Genomic DNA, 18,849 nt, shown 5'->3' with positions numbered 1-18,849 from the left:
GCGCCCACAATGGCGCGGCGACGGCCGCGCCGCCGAGAACGGCGCGAGAGAGAACGGAGATCCGTGCAGTCGATGTTGTGAACCCCTATTACGATCCCGTGGCGCGCCGGCGCAGCACGACCTTCTGGTTAGAGTATCCATTTTGATCACATGTGAGTATCCCGAGCTGCTTCTCGCTTTCGGCGTCGACTAATGGTGCTAATTGCCCGAACGAGCGGCGGAACGTTGAGAATACGCTGGTAAATGTCGGGCCGGCTTGAATCCGCGCGGCGGCGACGCGACGCGCCGCGACGGTAACGCGGTTCGCGCTGGCAATGCGGCCCCCGCGCGCTCGTGTGCTCTCTCGCCTATACCGTTCGGCTGTGTAGACTTCCTACCGCTTGAAATACGCCGTGCGCGACAACCCGGCGCGGTGCTCCGGGAAGCGTCGCGACCGCCGCCGGCGAAAGTGCCCCGCGCGGAACGATCCTACGCCGACGGCGGGCTCGCGATCCTCCGGCTCCGCTGGTTCGCGCGAGAGATCTTTGGTTAGTCGCGCCTCCCCGTCCGCCTCCGACACCTCTCGCACTGTGCGCGAACTCCCTGCGACGACGCGCCACGTGGTCACCCTGTTCGCCCGGGTGTAACCACGTTGCCGATAGCCCCCAGAGTTCTGGTGACTCATTTACCGCGCGTTGCCGATAGAAACTCGACCCCGTGCGACGTTGGTGTACGTAGACTGTAGAATGTGCGAATGTGTTCCGTAAAGGCGAGAATGTGTCGAATCGGCGTAATTTTTCCGGTCGCTTTTTTTTCCTACCTCTAAGAATGACGTCGATATTTCGTTTCTGACATTTATCGGCTAGACGGCTAGGCTAGTAAGTTTCAAAATGGTTTCGTTTAAAGTAGCCTCGTCAGTGTGTTGTTAAGCTCTCAATGGGGGTGTCAATGGGCAAAAAAGTCCGGTAAAATCGTTGTCTCTGTACGGTTAGTGCCAGTTTTGGACCGTTGATCTGTCAGATAATTAACTCCTAACTGTGAATTTAACCTCATTATTTTAACCCGTCAGACTGTTAATTTCAAATTTATACTTGTGCTTCGCGCAGATATCCATCAAACAACAATGGCAGATATCGAGGATACTCACTTTGAGACTGGAGATTCCGGCGCCTCCGTGACATACCCTATGCAGTGTTCGGCACTGCGCAAAAATGGCTTCGTCATGTTGAAATCACGTCCCTGCAAGATTGTAGAAATGTCGACTTCTAAGACCGGCAAGCACGGTCACGCCAAGGTTCACTTAGTAGGCATCGACATATTCACCTCCAAGAAATATGAGGATATCTGCCCCTCTACACACAATATGGATGTGCCGTTTGTCAAGCGGGAAGATTACCAGGTAGACGCCTCTTCTCTCACGTTTCTTGCACGTTAGCAAACTAAACGTAGCGTACGTGAACTTTTCCTTCCATATTTTTAATCTATTTGTTCTTTAGATTATTAATAGAATATTTCTGTTTCTTTATATATTTTACATTTGTAAGTGTACTTTATTATTATTTACGTTTTGTAATCTTAACTCTTAAGTGCGCAACTTTGCACATGTGCGAAGCGACTTTTTGATGCTCCGTGTACACTCTCTTATGAAATTTGAACTGAAAACATTGTTTTTTTGCACACCTTTAAAGGGCCTTCTCTGACCCTTGTTTTCCTTTGATGGAAAGGCTCGGAGAAGGTCATTATTTATTTAAAAAATAGAATACTACAAAAAATTATGCGTTTAAAGGTTAACAATTTAAATTTCTTTGTTAATATTACAAAGAAGGGATGATCGCAAAGTCTATTCTAACAATTTCAGTCTTCTGCGATGCATAGACCAATACGTTTTTGCAAAATATGAAACGTTGCAATTGTTTTGCGACAGCTTACAGATATATCTGACGACGGCTATCTCTGTCTGATGGCTGATAATGGAGAACTGCGCGAAGATCTCAAGATACCTGATGGTGATTTGGGAACACAGCTGCGTGCTGATTACGAATCTGGAAAAGAGTTACTTGTAAGTATGCCTTTATATGCTCAATGTACATTGAATTATATTTGTTAACGTTCCTGCATGTTGCGTCATATATTCAAATTGCAAATATTATTTGGAATGCAATTGTGAATATCATCAAACTATACATATATAAGAGACATGTGCGGGCAATTCGTCTTGCGTCAAATTTATAATGTTATTATTTGCAAGATGTGCATTCTTGAAAAATTATCGAGAAACGTATCAAATAAAATTAAAACTCATGTCATTAATTTAATATGATTATTGACATGTGTCTGCTTCCAACGTATGATTTATGATAATGAAAACGTGAAAGTTTCGGATTTATGTAATTTTTCCACTATACCAAGTACTCTGACAGTGATTTATTAACTTGTACTGTTTTATTATAATTTTTAAAAATCTTGAACTAGGTACAGTAGCATTCCCATCATTTGTTACTGTTGATTTCTTATAGTTTTAGAAATTATTCCGAAAGTTAAAACTATAATGCGCTGCTTTGTCCATGGCATTATCAGATTTCAAAATATTTTCCTTTTTAATCGTCTTTTATTTTTCATTCTATCGCGCACAAAGATTATTATTATATTAAAAAAATTAATATTTACCTTCAATGTTCCCCTTTTTTTGATCAACGCTGTCGCTTTAAAGAAAAATTATCTCCAAAAAAATTTCATGCTAAGCTAATGTATACTATATAAATCTATGTTATATATTTTTTTAGTGCACTGTACTCAAGGCATGCGGTGAGGAGGTAGTAATCGCCGTCAAAAATAACACCTCCCTCGACAAATAATTGTGTTCAGCCCGACGATTACGACGACAGAAGCCCAACACACATTCGAGCAAAAACCACCCGCTTAGCCAATCAATCAACACCTTTACTATTGGTCAAACAGGATAAACAACAATAATATAACCAAAAAAATCTAGAGGAAGATGATGAAGAGAGTGGAAGAGCGAAAGAGCAAGAGAGAGAAAGAGTGTCTGAAAGAGAGAGAGAAAGAGAATAGAAAACGAAGGGAGAAAGGGGGAGAAAGCAAAACGGGCTAGCAGTTCCACGTAACAACAGCAACGCGCCAATGCGAGAAATGACTTTTTATCGAAATAATATCTGCTTTACTCAATTATTTTACTCAACAATATTTAAATAAACAAATCCGGGAAAGCGAAAACTGGGTATACGTACAGTTATATACATTATACATGTACACATACAGATAAACAGGTACACACAAATACACCTATACCTAGATACACGTATACCTAGCCAGTTACACGCGTTGTTTGTTATATATGAAAGTGGCGACAACTTTTCAGCAGAAAGTTGATTGGGAAATAAAAACTGAGAGAGCCTTGAGAAACATCCTGGACCTTTTTTTTTTAAAGAATAGAGAAAGAAATTATTTACAACAGCTTTGTAACTTATTACACTTATGTGTGAGTGAGAGAGAGAGAGAAAACAAGAGAATACATGAGAGAATGTGAGAGAAAAAGAGAGAACATTGTTGAAGACCAATATGAAGAGGTCGTGGGAAAAGGACCCTGGAGTCCTTGAGCGCGCGCGCGCGCGGAACAATTTTTCATGGGATGCTAGCGATGCCCGACACGAAGCAGCTCACTTCAAGCATCTTTCCTGTAATGATCGATAAGACTGGAGTTTTCGCTATATGGAATTTCTACAGAATGCTAAAGGTTTCTTTCTTTTTTTTTTTTTCTTTTTATGGAAAGAACTCGAGTTCTCGAGATTTTTAGGTCTAATATAACTTGAATTTAATAAAAATTAAAATTTATGCGATCTGAGCATAAAGAATTAGGTATTTGAAAGTTCTTCAAAGAATTAAAAGTTTGCAAGTTTAAAACTATTCAAATCGGGAAGATGAGATCTAAAGTGCTTGATATCCATGTATTTGACAGAATTCGTGGATTTCGAGAATAAAATTCTAAGTTCATGAATTCAACATCTGTGAATTTGGATGTCGTTAAATCTTTAGATGTGCAATATCTTGATATTGATGTTATCTTGATATGAGACGTGAAATATGTAAGGATCTGAGAAAAATAATAAACGCTCAAAAAAATTATGATATGGAAGAGCTGTAGGATAGACGATTTAGACCTTTAAATCCAGGAACGTCGAGATCTTGAGGATCACACAAAATATTTCGCGCGCTTTGAAATGGCTGGTGCGGCGCGATACAAATATCGCGTCATGTTCGGAGACTGTAATTGGCTTATGAATGCTCAGACTTTATTACATTTTGTTGTAATATCTCGTTTTAATAAACATTTTTCAGAACAGGTTACACACACCGCCTTCAATCAATAAGATAACTTTCAATTAGACTGTGTAACGTTAGAACAGAGATTATAATTGGATAAAGTGAGAGGAGGGCCGTGAGTGGAAGATCCTTGTGTGAACTTGCAAAGTGTGCGTGAAGAACTTTTTTCCTTACCATCCTTTCCATCTCGTGACATCGTTTGTATAAAAGAGAAAAAAAATTGTTCCGAAAGTGCAGTCTGAATGATTAGGAATAATTATACGCAGATAATTAACTACAAGAGTGTAATCACAGTTATCATTGGAAGGTATACGTTTTTTCTCCCTCATGGAACTCTGTGACTTTGAACTTGCTCGATTTGGTGTCCTCGCGATAATTCGCATCCTATTTTTTTCTGGAAAAAGAATTATCTCCAACACGACACAGCGTTCTAGAGATCTCTTTAAGTTTTCATTTTTTTTTTTTCTTATATTTAAAATATTCAGATTGCTTTTTTATATATATAACTTACTGCGAGAACTTGGCATCACCGAAACCTCGTTAGGATCGTCGTTTTAAAATATGCTCCTAGCGATTAAAATGTCCTTCAACACTTAACAAAGTTCCTTTACGTAACAAATAAATACGAAGACCCCAAATCGCCAAATATATGTATATGTAAATTCCGATATATCTAACAATTATTATCCTTACATCCCTCCTAAAAGCTATATATCTTATATAAGAGTTTGTTTTTTAAATCCTTTATTCAATAAAAGGGTAACCGCGAAACAACGCGCCTTCCTTGATGACTTTGATTTTTTGCGACGATATTAAAATCGAAAAACGTGTCTATTATAATCGAAATAAACAAAATAACGTCTAATTAATTAATACTGTAATCTATGTGTGCTATGTTGGACCAGGCTCATAATTCTTTCGATTGTTAATTATAACCGAAAGAGAGAGACGGTATCGATATACATATGGAAAAAAAAAAATTTTTTTAGTATAGAAATGCTGGAAGAAAATATTCACAGGAGTGACATGGTGATATCTTTTTTAGTCCTTTTTTAGACTGACTCGCCCGCACACTGCCATCATTCGGAATTTGCAAAACAAAAAATTATCAAATTACGTTATTAAGTTAATTCATATAATAGTATAATTATGGAAGAAATAAGTTTATGGGTAATAATATCGGTGGTGTAATTCAAGTGTAAAAAAAGGCACTAACATAAAAGCTGCTTTTCTTTTCGTTTATGTACTTACGAATTCTACGCGGTATTTTTTTTGCGTCTCCATTACAAGAAATAATCTAATGCGCTCATGGATCATATAGAATATGCGAGATTCTCAATATGTACGATTGCGCAATCATTTATAAGGGTTCAAGGATTTATAGTACCAAGAGTCTTTGATATCCGTTACCCCTCGCGTACCAAGAATCGAGAGTTTCGAGAATGAGGATAAAAAGAGATTTAACACAGTTGTTGGTTTCAAGATTCGTGGTACTAGCGATTCTTTAAGATCCTGATAACTTGTCAGTCCAAGGATCTGTGATATCAAAGATCCATGCGTACTAGAACACGCCGGAATAATGTATACGGGATTTGCGTAGGAAAAGCTCCGGTAATAAAGGATCTGCAACTTTCTAGAGGATCTATGGTACCAGCAGATTTTTGTACTCGTGAAATTTAATATACAAACGAATAAAGTTTAATTTGAAAACTTTTATTTGCGCATTATATATGGATTCATTATTAACAAATGCAAAATGCAACCGCTCCTTTTGGACATTCAATAAATCGTAAATAAATCGTTTTATACTGTCCCTCGGAGAGGATTAGCTATGTCTCAAACTTAATTGTAAATAGCGTAGACGGGTTATTCTTTAATATCCAAATGTTAGAATTTTGAGTTTGTCACTTCCTCGTATCTACACGATTTCAATATAAATGAAAAGAATTTATCATTATGTGCAGTTTTCGATAGATTTCCATTTGCGAGGATAAATTCCTTACAATGCAACACGATACTTTTTTTTTCAACTTTACGCAAACCGTAAATATTTTATATCGTTTTCAGCGCTAAATTACGCGCTTTTAAATTTAACCCTAAACAGTATAAGCGGAATATTGATACTTTTCAAACATTACAGAAACGTTATGAATTTTTTACCGTTTTGCAATTATCATTTATCAAACTTAATAAAAACCAAAAGAGAGAAATTGCTAAAGGTATATTTTTTTTTATTTTTTTATTTTTTTCGAGCTTTCACACAATAAGCGTTAATTATATTATTATAATTCACTCTCTTTTGCATTTTACATCGTTCTTTATCTAATTTACCGTTCTAAAACGCGTTGCACCTTTCCCGCATATTTACAATAAACTCTATTTCATTCTAAATTAAACAAAGTATTTCATACTGTTTAGGTTTAATCAACGCGTTCGTGATTGATTCGTATCTCTTTAGAGCAACAAAGTACAGTAATAAGTGTCATTTTCAATAACGTAGACAATGATTCAGAGGATTTTACGAGTTCTATAGATACGGTCTGACTTGGAAAAGGCCCAAGTCCCGGCATTTAAAATTCCCAAAGAGTCCAACAAGATTTCGAGACCTATCGGGAAAGAACTCGAAAAGCCGCCGCAAAAAATTCAGAACTCTTAAGAATCCGTAGTCCCAACGGATTCTAAAAAAGTATAAAGACGTCTATGAAAGTCGAAAGATCCCAAGCAAGATGAAAGGATCCAAAAATACCATGAAATCTATTCATAATCGTAATCGAAACTTTCCTGCTCTTCGCAAGATCAATTGTTGGCGTTTCGCCTCTGCAGCGCCGCTGCGAGATCTTGCCTGAGCGCGGCCTGTTGTCTTTGATCGGCCAAAGATTGCACCGACCGCAGCCCATTCACGATGTCCTTCGTTTTTCCGAAGTAGATCTCGTTTAACGTGTTTCGAATCTTGTTCTCCATGTCTTCCACCATTCTGCCGATGTTCGCGATATGAGGGGACGTTTCGCTGATCTGAGCGTCCTGTTCTACCTGCAATCGTAAGTGAAAAACACGCAATTTTTTTTTTAATCTGTCACGATATAAGCTGAACTTGAAATCAATCAAAATAGATAGCTCAAAATTTGATACAGTTCAATATCGCGTGTCGTATCGAAAAACTTACCTGACGTGTCAAACTGCCACCTAAATTCATCGTACCGGAGCCATGCTTGTTCGTCTGCAGCCACAGCATAGCCGTCGATGTGAGTTTATAGTGAGCGGTGCGACCAGTCGATTTCTCCTGCACCTCGACCACGTGTATCGAGTCCCAACATCCTTTGATCTTCTTGGAACCATCGCCTGCCTTCTTGATAAGAATCACCGCTGCAAATCCGTGATCCAAGTCCCACAAGTACACCGACGAGACTCCACCTTCGAAATACAGCTCTCGATATTGATCAAAGGCATGGTTGGCATCTATTTCCAGTTTCCTCAGTCGCTCAGACGGCATCGAGCCATCCTCCAGCGGCGGATCATAAGTATTGCTCCAAGGAGACCTGTAAAATTCATCGCGTTTGCACGATAAACAAACTATCCTCGTCTTTTCTGCCGTCTCGAAGGACCCCGAGTAATTTTAAAAACCATTCTGATCGAACCTGTACGAATCTCCGTCTCTGTTGTAGTCGCACAACAGGTAGTCCTTGCCGGACTCCTTATCCTTGGCAATCTTTAACGGCTGGTCTACGGAGGACAATAGATCCTCGCATAGCGAAGGAACCAGGTCGATCAGGTCGCTGAGGTTTTTTTCAATTTGCTGCGGAGGCAGTCTCCGCATCAGGTCTAGTGCGCAATCCATTTGCTGTTCTGTCTAAGATACGCACATGTAACAAAGAGATAGGAATACGGTGTACACAACTTATTTATGCATCTACGACAGTGCTAATCGTCCCCCTATTTTTTCTCTCTCTCTCTCTCTCTCTTTCAAAAACTACAATTCCGCGCGCGAGTGGAAGAGGTCCGCGACGATAGAAAGGATAAGACTACTCTCGAATACACGGACAATTCCTGGAATCACATTTATTTACGGGTACACGCGTCAGAGACGTGACGACGAACGACGGACGAGACGTAAGGGCTGAATGTCTTACCATACTGTCGCAATTTAAATTGGTTATAGGCCGACGAACATCAAAATCTCATTGGCCGACGTCGACAATGAGGTAAACGTTAAAACGTATTTTTTTATTAGCCACTACCTCGCCAGGATTGTCTCAAAAATAAACGAGACGAGCATTGAAAGGGTGTGTCGTGGTGTCCGAGCGGAGCGATTGGTTTGTCGCGCTCGTCGCAGGTCGCTGGCTGTTGCCTCCGAAAGGAGCGAGAGGTTAACCGTTCGCGTCGCAGGCTAGCCAAACTGAAACTGAACACGTAACACGTAACACGTCTGCCTGCGGGTAGTGCGGGTTTTGAGCTTTGAGCTGGCCGGCTTTACACCATGGTCACGAGAACGGATTGGCCGATTGCGACGCGAGAGATTTCGGACGAATGCGAGAACATTGTCCTCCAGATTTCTCTCTTCTCCCTTCCTCCACAAGAACGTTTACGATTTCATGGAATTCTTCATCGACCCAAAAAAATGATTTTAATATAATTTAACATGAAAAAGATGCATCGTTTATCGTAGGTTTTCAGATTTGCGATCGAACTTACTTGCGTGTGAATAGACCTTTATACATTAACATTTTTCTCTTTGATATAATAATTTTCCATAGAAGACCTGTTTCTTTCTTCTATAAATTATAAATAGAGAACTTTCGTGATGAATACACCTATAATTTTCTTCAGCTTCCTTCTCTTCTTTTTTTTAATTCTAGAGAAATGCCGTTCGCACGTGAATGGACCTTCATACGTTAAGTTTCCATGTTTCTCACTCTTCTCTTTCTTTGTAAAGAACCTATCTTTTCGTATTATTACAATCGCAAATTAAGAACTTTCACGGCAAGCGATTCTCTTCGATTTTCCTCTTTCTTCTTTTCTTAACTGAAATGTACGTTTATATGGACAGACCTTTATGCGTCTTTACGCATTATTTTCTTTCTCACCGCAATCTTGAACCTCTATGACAAACACACGTATAATTTTCCTCGATCTTCTCCCGCTTCGTCTAATTCCTGAAATTGCGCTTTTCATCGCAATAACATATCGCAACTTGTCAAATCCCTTTTCGGTCGAGGCTCATCCGAGCTCCGAAAACACGGGTGACGGGACTATATATATCGGAGTGTACGTGTGTGTGCGCGCGCGCGTGCGCGTGTATATGCACAATCTGTATTAAACTGCAAAGTGTTTGGACACATTGCATCCCGATGATGATGGCGTGAGTCTGCGTGAATCGTGAATCCGCGCGATTAATCCGGCAATAATGATAGCGATCGCGCGCCTTATCGCACGGTGATCGCGGGTGACGTCGCGGCCGAGACGAGAGACACGGGATCCCGCCCGCGGGCCCACCCTTCGCCACTACACCGCCCACCTCGCGCATTCGCGAACCCTTGAATTTTCGTGGACAGCGAGAGAAAAAAGCAGCACGAGAATGGGTGTTGGCCTCAAACCGCTCGAGTTCACGGATTGTTTGACCGACAGCCCGTACTTCCGCGAGAATCTTCACTATCACGAGCGCGAATTGGAGAAGACTAGTCAGCAGATTAAACGGCTCGTTAAGGAGGTCAAAGATTTATTGCTGGCCACTAGGAGTGAGTTCTTTAACGGCGCCTTCCCTTCCGCGCCTTTTTTTTTTTTTCCTACTCGGACCATGTCGGGAACATGTGATTGTTGTAACAGCTGCTGCACGTATATATAATTCTTGATGCGCCGATTATCGAGGCAGCGCCTATAGCGATATGTTCCTCCGCAACGAAGCGAATTTAGAGATAGCGATCTGCCCATTTTAGTTTTTCTTTTCCACTATCTTCCATTAGAGATAGAAAGTATCTTTGTGTGCTAACGTAATCTAGATTTTCCTTCGTTCATTTAATTAGTTAATAACTTTGGTATGTTTTTCTAGACCTGTCGAGAGCTCAAAGAGCCTTTTCCAAAACGTTGCAAAACTTTAGTTTCGAATGCATCGGCGAGAGCCAAACCGAGGATGAGACTCACATATCTCAAAGTCTGAAAGAATTTGGCAAACTTATCGCATCCATAGAAGATGAGAGGGATCGCATGGTATGCAATATTTCCGAATGTGGATAGACTAGAATCTATACTAGTTTGTAGAATCTATTTGTTGCGCTTGTGGCTCTCTTCATGTATGAGTTTGTAATTCTAAAATGTTAATATAAGGAAAGATTAATGGCATCTTCTCTGAGAGATAGTGATGACATCATCGTTAGATCTTAAAATAGCTTTCCTTCTTCTAGCTGGAACGCGCGTATGATCAGATTATACTGCCCTTGGAGAATTTTAGGAAGGAGCATATCGGTGGAGTTAAGGTAAAGCTATTTAATGATATTTTTATACCTATAATTTGTTTTCTTTTTTTATTTATATATATATGTATATATGCATATATATTTTTAAGTATATACATACATGTATAATTATAATATGTAAAATATTTCAGTTTTATTCGTCTCGTGACAATGATTGTTACATTTCAGGATGGTAAGAAGAAATTCGAGAAACAGACGATCAAATTTTGTCAAAGTCAAGAGCGCTACTTGAATTTATCCACGAAAAAGCAGGACAATGTTTTGCAAGAGGTATATTTAATGATCCATGAGAAATTAAAACTGTATGTATTGTTAAATAGTTTTTATTAATAAATATTTGATTTTTTGTGTGTGCATAGGCCGATGCGACGTTGGAGATGGCTGAAAGACACTTCTCTCAAGCCAGCTTGGAATATGTGTTTTTACTGCAAGAAGTTCAGGAGCGGAAAAAGTTTGAATTTGTTGAAACGGTAATAGTTTGAACGACTATAATTATCTTTTTGTTGCGTGCGCATAAGTTTTGCGTACTAAACACATGTGCGCGTGTCGAATCGTAGCCATTGTAAATCACGATCCAATGTGATATAAAATGTTTTAGCTGTTGGGATTTATGTTTGGATGGCTGACGTTCTATCATCAAGGCCACGAAGTTGCGAAAGATTTTAAACCTTATATGACAGAGCTTCAATTAAAGATTCAGAAGGTTGGTAATTAATTCCCATATTCGCGTTTCTAACTGCTTAAAAATATTGAGCGATATAAAAAGAAATATTTTATCTCTCTGGTCAGTATACTTACTTCCAGCTAATTCGCATTATTGCGAGAGATATAACGTAGAATCATTATTTTAATGATTTAGCGCTATCGCTGTGTGTTTGTATGCAAGAGAATCTTGTTGAAATATGCATCACTAACATGTAGATACGTGTTTGCTCTATAGTATTTCTAATATCACTGACAATGAGAGTTCTTTGTTTCTAGCTTAAACTAGGCAAGGCCACACAGTTGCAAAATATAAGTTAACAATTTAGTGATTAATTTGGAAATTAATTTTGATAGATTTCAGAAAAACGAAAATACGCGCGCATATATGATTGCTAATAAAACAAGTTCAATTTTTATTTACATTGCATATCAAGGTAGTAGTTAATAGCAGAAAAGTATTGTTAAATATTCGATATAATTTCATTTTGGAATCATGGTATAAGGATGTTGTGCTGGAAGAACCATGGCCGTGAGCCGTAGCTGTTGAGAAATCAAATCTGTATAACATTCGCGACTAAATTACCTTTTATAATAGGATTGATAACAGCATGGATAAGCTTACTAATTTTTATTTGTGTGTATGCGTGTGTTTCACAAGACTAGAGAGAATTTCCTTGCTACCCGGGATAAAACTGAATCACTTATGAATAAAATGAAGGACATGAAAAAGGTATGTTATATAGAAATTTTTGTATCTTTCTTTTCAATTAGTAAAAGCTAGATATGTTGAAACATGTTTTGTAGTTTCATAAATACCATTCTATTTTGCGTAAAGTGCACGCGTTAAAAATTAAGCATACAAATAGTTATTTATTAACAGTTGGGAATATTTATAAAAATATAAAGTATGCTTTCTACATTTACGCATACAGTCATAATCGTTTTTTTTTCTTAGTCTGCGGTAGAAAGTGGTCTCAACAAATTGCACTCGCGCGAAGGATATCTCTTCCTAATGGAGAAAAGTAAGTACACGGTAGTAAAAAGATACTTTTTGGGAAAAACTAATTGTTTAGATATTCAAATGCCTTTAATACGCTGTATTACGAATGTCGCTGGGTACATCACAAAAATATGGTATTTGCAGAAGCATTTGGTACAACATGGACAAAACAATATTGTACATATCAAAAGGATAGGAAAGAATTCACTATGATCCCTTACAATCAACTCACGGGAAAATTTGTAAGTAAAAGCAGAAATTTTAATTATTAACACATATAACATGTACTTATTAAGAATCTTCGGAATAACTCGTCAATATTTTTTTTTTATAGAGTAGTAAGGAAACCTTTACACTAGCGTCTTGCATACGACGAACATCGGATACTATCGAAAAAAGATTTTGCTTCGATATCACTGCCATTGATAGGTAAGTTGAATTCGACTTTGTATCGTATTGTACTTAGAATTACCTCGATTTATGGTATTTCTATAATCGGAAGATGATTAAAGAAGCTTCTCTATTGTTGTTTCCAGACCTAATGTAACATATACATTCCAAGCGCTTTCCGAAGAGGACAGGAAGTTATGGATGGATGCTATGGATGGGAAGGAGCCTGTAAGTATCCAATGTATTTCAATGTTACTGTTAGCGCCACTTTTCTTGGCACATTGAATTGCGTGTTGTAACCAATCGGGGTACTTTTCAGACCTTCAGCCCGCGAATAGGTTCTTCCGCAAGACCTGAAGATTTGACGTTGGCTGAAAGCGGTTTTACGTTCGTGTCGAAATGTATCGCGGCGCTCGAAGATAGAGGTGATACAACTGTGATTTTTTTTCACAAGTTAATCGAGCTTTCTGCTCATCTAAATATCGATTTTGTCAATTGTCCTTCAATAATCGTCGATAATCAATCAACAGGATTAGAAGAACAAGGTCTATACAGAGTAGTCGGAGTTGCCTCTAAAGTAAGCAAACTCCTGACGATGGGTCTCGATAAGAGGAAAGTAGACAAGCTCAACCTCGGTGATCGTTTTGAGTGGGAGAGTAAAACTATTACCAGCGCGCTCAAAACTTACCTGAGAACATTGTCCGAGCCGTTAATGACTTTCCGATACTACAACAGCTTCATTACAGCTGCGAGTGCGTATAGGTATTCTTGATATCATATTGTTTTATTTTTACTATTGTATCTATTTTTGAAGATTAAAGAGATACCACGAGAGATTTGCTTTTCTCTCTTTCTCTTTCTGTCTTTCTAAAATAAATACTTGTGTTCGCTCTCCCTGTCATTATCATTTTTTTTCCCCAACATTCTCTATAAGTAAAACTCAGTACAAAACTAAAATTTCATTGTGATATTATTTTTATATTATGGTATTTAACAGAACAGGAGATGAAGGAAATTCGGATAAACGATATACACAGCCTTGTTTATCGATTGCCTAAAGTCAATTTCAATATGGTGATCCTTCTTATTACCCATCTTAGCAAGTAAGACATATTTACAATTATTATTCATGAGATTAGGTGCTTTACTGTATGTAAAGGTACTTCTAAGTTTTGCTTATTTATCTCGACTCAGATATTTAATCTCGAAAGTACTTTTTTTATGTCATATCACACTTTGTTCGAACTTGGATGAAATTTTCAGCGTTGCAAAGAAAAGTGATAAAAATCTGATGACCGTGGGGAACTTAGCGGTATGTTTCGGTCCGACTTTATTACGACCGGAAGAAGAAACGGTAGCTTCTATAATGGACATTAAATTTTACAATATCGTCGTGGAAATATTGATTGAGAATTGTGAAAGATTAGTAACCGGACCACCCCAAGATTCTCTGCGCGCAGTAGCGGCACAGTCTACGCTGCAAGCCACTGTTATCCCAAGTAAAGCGCAATGCGTTAAAGTGGAGGAAGGTCCAACTTCCTCGGGTAATGGAACGGCATTTTTAAGATACCCGCTACACACGGCGGTAACAGTTACACCCGCATCGTCGCACGCGCACGTGAGTTTTTTTTAGCATTGTTCTTTTCTTTCATCGTTAATTCCGTATGTATATTTACATATATCTTCTTTGTACATAGCTCGTTACAAGAGCTTATTACGACGGCCAGCCTTTGACTGTTAACAAGTCACCTACCATCGACGAAAGAAATAACGGGGATTACGAAGATCTCGACGGTACGATAAGTCATCGTATACCATCGTACTTGGATAGTTGCGGCGGTGTCACAAGCGGTGGTGCCAGTCGCATAAAATTGACTAACGCGAATCTCATGTATCATTCAGCCGACAAAGGTCTCGGTACATTTCTCCTCTTCATTATATTATTTCCCAATAATCCGTAGCATCGTTTTCTAAATAAAAATTTTATTATCGCAGTCCTGAGCGGTGGCAATACGAGTAGTTCGAGCGAGTCGATCGCGTCGGATCCTCATCCCTTTACAAGCGAGTTACCAATGAAGCACAAACGTGGAACTATGATATCCGTGCACTATCCCACGGCTTACCCTCAGCGAAGCAACTCGTCATCGATATGTCCGTAAGATATCCCAATTTTTCCGTTGACAAAAAGCTAAAACCTTTTTTTATTGTACATTCGATAAATTTTTTTTTTTTTATGATTTTATGCATAATTATAGCATCAACACTTCACCCAGTAGCGGACGTTCGAGTCCTGGTCAAATTCCAGGAATCTGGTAAGTATTCTGTATGTAAAATTTTAGGAAGATTGAGATTCTAAGCTTGAATTTTCTCAGGAGAGTACGAACATTATACGCGTGTATGGCAGAAAATGATGGGGAATTATCATTTGAACCAAATCAAATTATCACGAACGGTAAGAGCGGCACGAGAGCATTGATCTTAATATGAAAGAAGTACGTAACAAAATATATTATTGCAGTTAAGGCCTCTTTGGAACCAGGTTGGCTAGAAGGTACATTAAATGGTAAAACAGGTTTAGTGCCGAAGAATTATGTGGAGCAGCTACCCTAAGTACCGCAAGGATAAAAAAAAACCAAAGAGCGTCTGAGAAAATGTAGACAATTTTATCACAGAACAAATTTACAAAAAATATTCTTTTAAATAACGGTCTTAATATCACCCAACGAAGCGAAAAGAAAGCTATAATGCTACACAATGCAGAAACAGCAGCGTATTGAGCTTTCAATTTTCTTTGGCTATACACTGCTTAGTCAATTATATATATTATATATTATGTAAACGTTATATATATATATATATATTTATTAGATGCCATTTTATTCTATATGTATCTAAATTGTATATATAATCACTTACGAATGGTGTATATGTGCATAAGGACTACATAAGATTAATATTTCTCATGTATTTGACTACATTTGTACTAAAAGACATTCCCACACACAACATATGTATATGGAGATTCCATGGAGCTGTAGGAAATTTTAAAGGCAATAACCATTCGTTTTATATAGCATTGTATTATAGTTATAATAAAATATATAATGCCATATTGAGAAAATACTGAATATTTCACAAAAATATAACAAACCTATACCTAATGTCCATTATTTAACATTGTAGCAGAGTACGATATGGATATTAGAAATATAGAACACAATTTGTATAAAACGAGACGCTTGAAAGACTGGATTTGAAGAACTAAACTTCAGTTTCAACATTACGATCGAACCATAAATGCATGAATATGTGAATAGATTATATTTTTTCATTCACAATGATGATATCCTGTGGATATGCATAGTTCGTATAATTGGTCGACCGGTAATATTGTTATGTCTATTTCTAGACGCATATCCAACACAGTTGCAACTCTTCGATAATAACGAACAATTAAAAAAAAATAGCCACTACGATTATTTGTACCTTGCTTTTTGAATGTTTAAACTTACATCGACTCTGAGTCTTATTCAATAACAATAAGGTATAAATGCAAAACTTAAAATAAATTAAAAACAAATGCCATCTTAAAATTTGACGTATATAATGTCATAAAACATGCTCTAATTTATATATTACAAAATATATTTTTTTTTATTTAACGAAACTTTTGTTTGAATTTAATTAATTAATTTTGCGTCAATTCCCAATTCTTTTTTGGAAGTCACTGTATTGGTGCACAAATTTGACGTTCAGTTTTGACGTGAATCATTACTCAATTGCGTCATGTAAATCTCTATGGCTGAACATACGGCTTTTAATGCATTCTTCTCTACGCTATTCCATATTGAACTCATAAACAGCGTATAACATAATATTGCAGTTAGAAAAATGCACACTATATTCAAACCGATGTCTACAGCTAAAGACATGTTCATGCAATTTAGCCAGATCGACCAAATTAATGGAATAATCAGTATACAGGCTGATACCGCATACCAGAAACGTTGGCGATGCACATTTTTTAATCCGTTTTCGCAAATTTTCATTGCTTCTTTCAAGGAATCAGTAACATCTGGATCGTCCGCAACATGTTTATCTGCAAGCAAATGTATAAATCATTAATCGGAAAAGTAAATCGAAAGAATAAATAAATATGTACACGTGCAACACGTGCGGAAATTTAAATGTATTACTTACCATTGGTGAATTTAAGTGTAGCCATTATAGCTTCATGGTCGGAATAACTAAAATTTTTATACGGTACACGATTTGGCAAGGGATGTTGAAAATTGGTCACTTCAACCTAGAAGTTATCATGTGATTCCGTGATTACGTTACATCAATATTTTCATGTTCGTCGCGTTGATCCCTTACCTTCACGGTTTTCGAACCCAAATACATAATATGATCTATACGCTTTCCATCCGGGTTCGTTCGAGCGAGTTTTGAGCTGGTGTAACTATTATTGGCACATTCGTTGGTCCCGATATGGCTCGCGCTATTAGGGCAAGTATCCGCTAAACCGGCAACACCGCGTATAATTTTATACGCCAAGTCTGACGGCTCCGTGTTGAGATCGCCGCCTAACACGATAGCATCCGCGCCGCCGCTCGTCATCCTCACAAATTGAGCAGTGTCAAACGCTTGTAGCACTCTGTGAGCCATATACTCGTCATTCTCTCGATTATATTCCGCGTGCAACTGTCGAGTAAGAATGATGAAGGTTTGTCATCCTTTAAAAGGCATCGCAAGCTGTTCTACCGTACGTTACATTGCTCATATCACGTAGAAGAACGACGTTATGCGGATAATCGAGTAACAACGAAAAAAGTTAGCTGGATAGACGTACATGTGTGACATAAACATTGACATTCATGTTATGGATTTTTATTTTACATAGCCCAACTCCTTTGCCGCCAAACCAGTCTCCATGATGCACCTTGTGAACGTAGCCATTTAAGGGCCACTTGTGAAACATAACGTCGTGAATGGGATATCGCGACAAGATACATACTCCAGACCCAAAAACTCCACTGCGCGAGAAACAAAATGACAATTATTAGTAATTATTAACTATTTGAATTATCCGAATGTCTAGTCTAAAGTAATCCATTGTACCTGTAAAAGTAATGTGAGTAGGGAAGCACCTCCTGCGCTTTTGTCTTTATCAGCTTGAAATCCTCAACGGACCAAACCTCTTGCAAGCAAATTATATCGTACTCCCTGCTGGCACATTTCTCCGCGATAGCGGCTATACGAGTGCACCTGTCTCTCGAAACATATGGTATGCCCCTGAGGTGTCGAAACATGCGTGAATCAAAAGCCACGATTTAAGCGTTTGTGTTTGTGAAATATAAATGAAAATTTCGTTAGGATGAGTATTCGCTCACCAGCAGTTCAGCGTCAGAACGTTCACCGATATCTCGTTCGCCATCCTTAGCTTCGCTTAGCTTGCGTGTCGCCCTACACAGGAGACACGAGAGTGATTTAGTTATATATATTATAAGATCGGGTATAGCTTGTTCCGACAATTCCATACCATACCTTTTATAATTGCGAATAGCGCGCAAATATCTGGGAGTGGAAAACAAAGAGGAATGTGGCAAAGAAAAACTCCGGCCGACTGATTATCACATGTTTTCCTCGTGCCCGTGCGTTATCAACCAAATTATGTAGCGAGCTCTTATCGATATATATGGAAGTGGATACGCGTGCATCCCTTATCAATGCGCGCCTCCTCGTTACGAACAGTGACAGATCGAGAAAGACATTTGTGCGGCGAACCGCACACGTGTGCACACTTCACAGTTCACACGTTCACACTGTTCACACAGACAAATCGAGTTTACATTGAAAGGGATAAAGGCGCGTTTGGATGAGAGCGTCGAAAGTGGAAATCAATTCGCGTCGCCGATTGGCCGGTCAAGTGGAAAAACTCCAGGCATCAAGAGCTGTGAGTGGCCA

General features: G+C 38.4%; 4 protein-coding genes across 10 annotated transcripts; 2 read left to right on the top strand and 2 right to left on the bottom strand.

Annotated features, from left to right (window-relative positions):
• Positions 1–4,344, top strand: Eef5 (eukaryotic translation elongation factor 5). Of its 4 annotated transcripts, none has more exons than XM_077398585.1 (4): positions 1–152; positions 1,086–1,378; positions 1,904–2,038; positions 2,763–4,344. In XM_077398585.1, the coding sequence occupies exons 2-4, from the start codon at positions 1,103–1,105 to the stop codon at positions 2,832–2,834; spliced, it is 483 nt and encodes a 160-aa protein (XP_077254711.1). In that variant the 5' UTR covers positions 1–152; positions 1,086–1,102; the 3' UTR covers positions 2,835–4,344. The 4 variants fall into 4 exon arrangements, with proteins under 4 accessions (XP_077254711.1, XP_077254712.1, XP_077254714.1 ...); XM_077398586.1 differs by having other exon boundaries at positions 127–239; XM_077398588.1 differs by lacking the exon at positions 1–152 and adding an exon at positions 722–857.
• A 1,668-nt stretch (positions 4,345–6,012) lies between these two features.
• Positions 6,013–8,881, bottom strand: Cpb (F-actin-capping protein subunit beta). Of its 2 annotated transcripts, none has more exons than XM_077398584.1 (4): positions 8,556–8,881; positions 7,956–8,167; positions 7,484–7,856; positions 6,013–7,350 (listed from the first exon to the last, which is right to left on the bottom strand). In XM_077398584.1, exons 2-4 carry the CDS (start codon positions 8,153–8,155, stop codon positions 7,117–7,119), a joined length of 807 nt encoding a protein of 268 aa, XP_077254710.1. In that variant the 5' UTR covers positions 8,156–8,167; positions 8,556–8,881; the 3' UTR covers positions 6,013–7,116. The 2 variants fall into 2 exon arrangements, with proteins under 2 accessions (XP_077254710.1, XP_077254709.1); XM_077398583.1 differs by having other exon boundaries at positions 8,448–8,879.
• A 585-nt stretch (positions 8,882–9,466) lies between these two features.
• Graf (GTPase regulator associated with FAK) lies at positions 9,467–15,994 on the top strand. 3 transcript variants are annotated; one of them, XM_077398571.1, is made up of 20 exons: positions 9,468–10,052; positions 10,364–10,521; positions 10,716–10,787; positions 10,956–11,057; positions 11,147–11,257; positions 11,386–11,490; positions 12,151–12,222; positions 12,448–12,514; positions 12,637–12,734; positions 12,827–12,921; positions 13,029–13,110; positions 13,202–13,307; positions 13,413–13,634; positions 13,880–13,985; positions 14,146–14,500; positions 14,580–14,799; positions 14,878–15,037; positions 15,138–15,194; positions 15,255–15,334; positions 15,401–15,994. In XM_077398571.1, exons 1-20 carry the CDS (start codon positions 9,893–9,895, stop codon positions 15,490–15,492), a joined length of 2,520 nt encoding a protein of 839 aa, XP_077254697.1. In that variant the 5' UTR covers positions 9,468–9,892; the 3' UTR covers positions 15,493–15,994. The 3 variants fall into 3 exon arrangements, with proteins under 3 accessions (XP_077254700.1, XP_077254697.1, XP_077254698.1); XM_077398572.1 differs by having other exon boundaries at positions 9,469–10,052; positions 14,580–14,793; XM_077398574.1 differs by lacking the exon at positions 12,151–12,222 and having other exon boundaries at positions 9,467–10,052.
• Positions 15,525–18,718, bottom strand: Nsmase (neutral sphingomyelinase). The gene is made up of 7 exons (XM_077398578.1): positions 18,430–18,718; positions 18,276–18,348; positions 18,004–18,177; positions 17,735–17,918; positions 17,260–17,586; positions 17,083–17,188; positions 15,525–16,981 (listed from the first exon to the last, which is right to left on the bottom strand). The coding sequence occupies exons 2-7, from the start codon at positions 18,317–18,319 to the stop codon at positions 16,635–16,637; spliced, it is 1,182 nt and encodes a 393-aa protein (XP_077254704.1). The 5' UTR covers positions 18,320–18,348; positions 18,430–18,718; the 3' UTR covers positions 15,525–16,634.
• Between the last annotated feature and the right edge of the window lie 131 nt (positions 18,719–18,849).

Source organism: Temnothorax americanus, unplaced genomic scaffold (genome assembly GCF_048541705.1).
Source record: "Temnothorax americanus isolate GAGA-0224 unplaced genomic scaffold, ASM4854170v1 Scaffold12, whole genome shotgun sequence".
NCBI classification, from domain to species: Eukaryota; Metazoa; Arthropoda; class Insecta; order Hymenoptera; family Formicidae; genus Temnothorax; species Temnothorax americanus.
The sequence above is the reverse complement of the archived record's forward strand: the minus strand, read 5'-3'. Positions and strand labels throughout refer to the sequence as shown.

What these genes read in the sequence shown, in the direction of transcription:
- Cpb (XM_077398583.1), bottom strand. An exon ending in AGAGACGGAGATTCGTACAG is followed by an intron (nt 7,857 to 7,955) that starts GTTCGATCAGAA and finishes TGAATTTTACAG; the next exon opens with GTCTCCTTGGAGCAATACTT. An exon ending in GTGGCAGTTTGACACGTCAG is followed by an intron (nt 7,351 to 7,483) that starts GTAAGTTTTTCG and finishes TTACGATTGCAG; the next exon opens with GTAGAACAGGACGCTCAGAT.
- Graf (XM_077398571.1), top strand. Translation starts at nt 9,893, where the DNA reads ATGGGTGTTGGCCTCAAACCGCTCGAGTTCACGGATTGTTTGACCGAC. An exon ending in AAGATGAGAGGGATCGCATG is followed by an intron (nt 10,522 to 10,715) that starts GTATGCAATATT and finishes TCCTTCTTCTAG; the next exon opens with CTGGAACGCGCGTATGATCA. An exon ending in TTCAGCCGACAAAGGTCTCG is followed by an intron (nt 14,800 to 14,877) that starts GTACATTTCTCC and finishes TTATTATCGCAG; the next exon opens with TCCTGAGCGGTGGCAATACG.
- Eef5 (XM_077398585.1), top strand. Translation starts at nt 1,103, where the DNA reads ATGGCAGATATCGAGGATACTCACTTTGAGACTGGAGATTCCGGCGCC. An exon ending in TCAAGCGGGAAGATTACCAG is followed by an intron (nt 1,379 to 1,903) that starts GTAGACGCCTCT and finishes GTTTTGCGACAG; the next exon opens with CTTACAGATATATCTGACGA. An exon ending in AATCTGGAAAAGAGTTACTT is followed by an intron (nt 2,039 to 2,762) that starts GTAAGTATGCCT and finishes ATATTTTTTTAG; the next exon opens with TGCACTGTACTCAAGGCATG.
- Nsmase (XM_077398578.1), bottom strand. Translation starts at nt 18,319, where the DNA reads ATGGCGAACGAGATATCGGTGAACGTTCTGACGCTGAACTGCTG. An exon ending in TACTCACATTACTTTTACAG is followed by an intron (nt 17,919 to 18,003) that starts GTACAATGGATT and finishes TTTCTCGCGCAG; the next exon opens with TGGAGTTTTTGGGTCTGGAG. An exon ending in TACACTTAAATTCACCAATG is followed by an intron (nt 16,982 to 17,082) that starts GTAAGTAATACA and finishes ATTTGCTTGCAG; the next exon opens with ATAAACATGTTGCGGACGAT.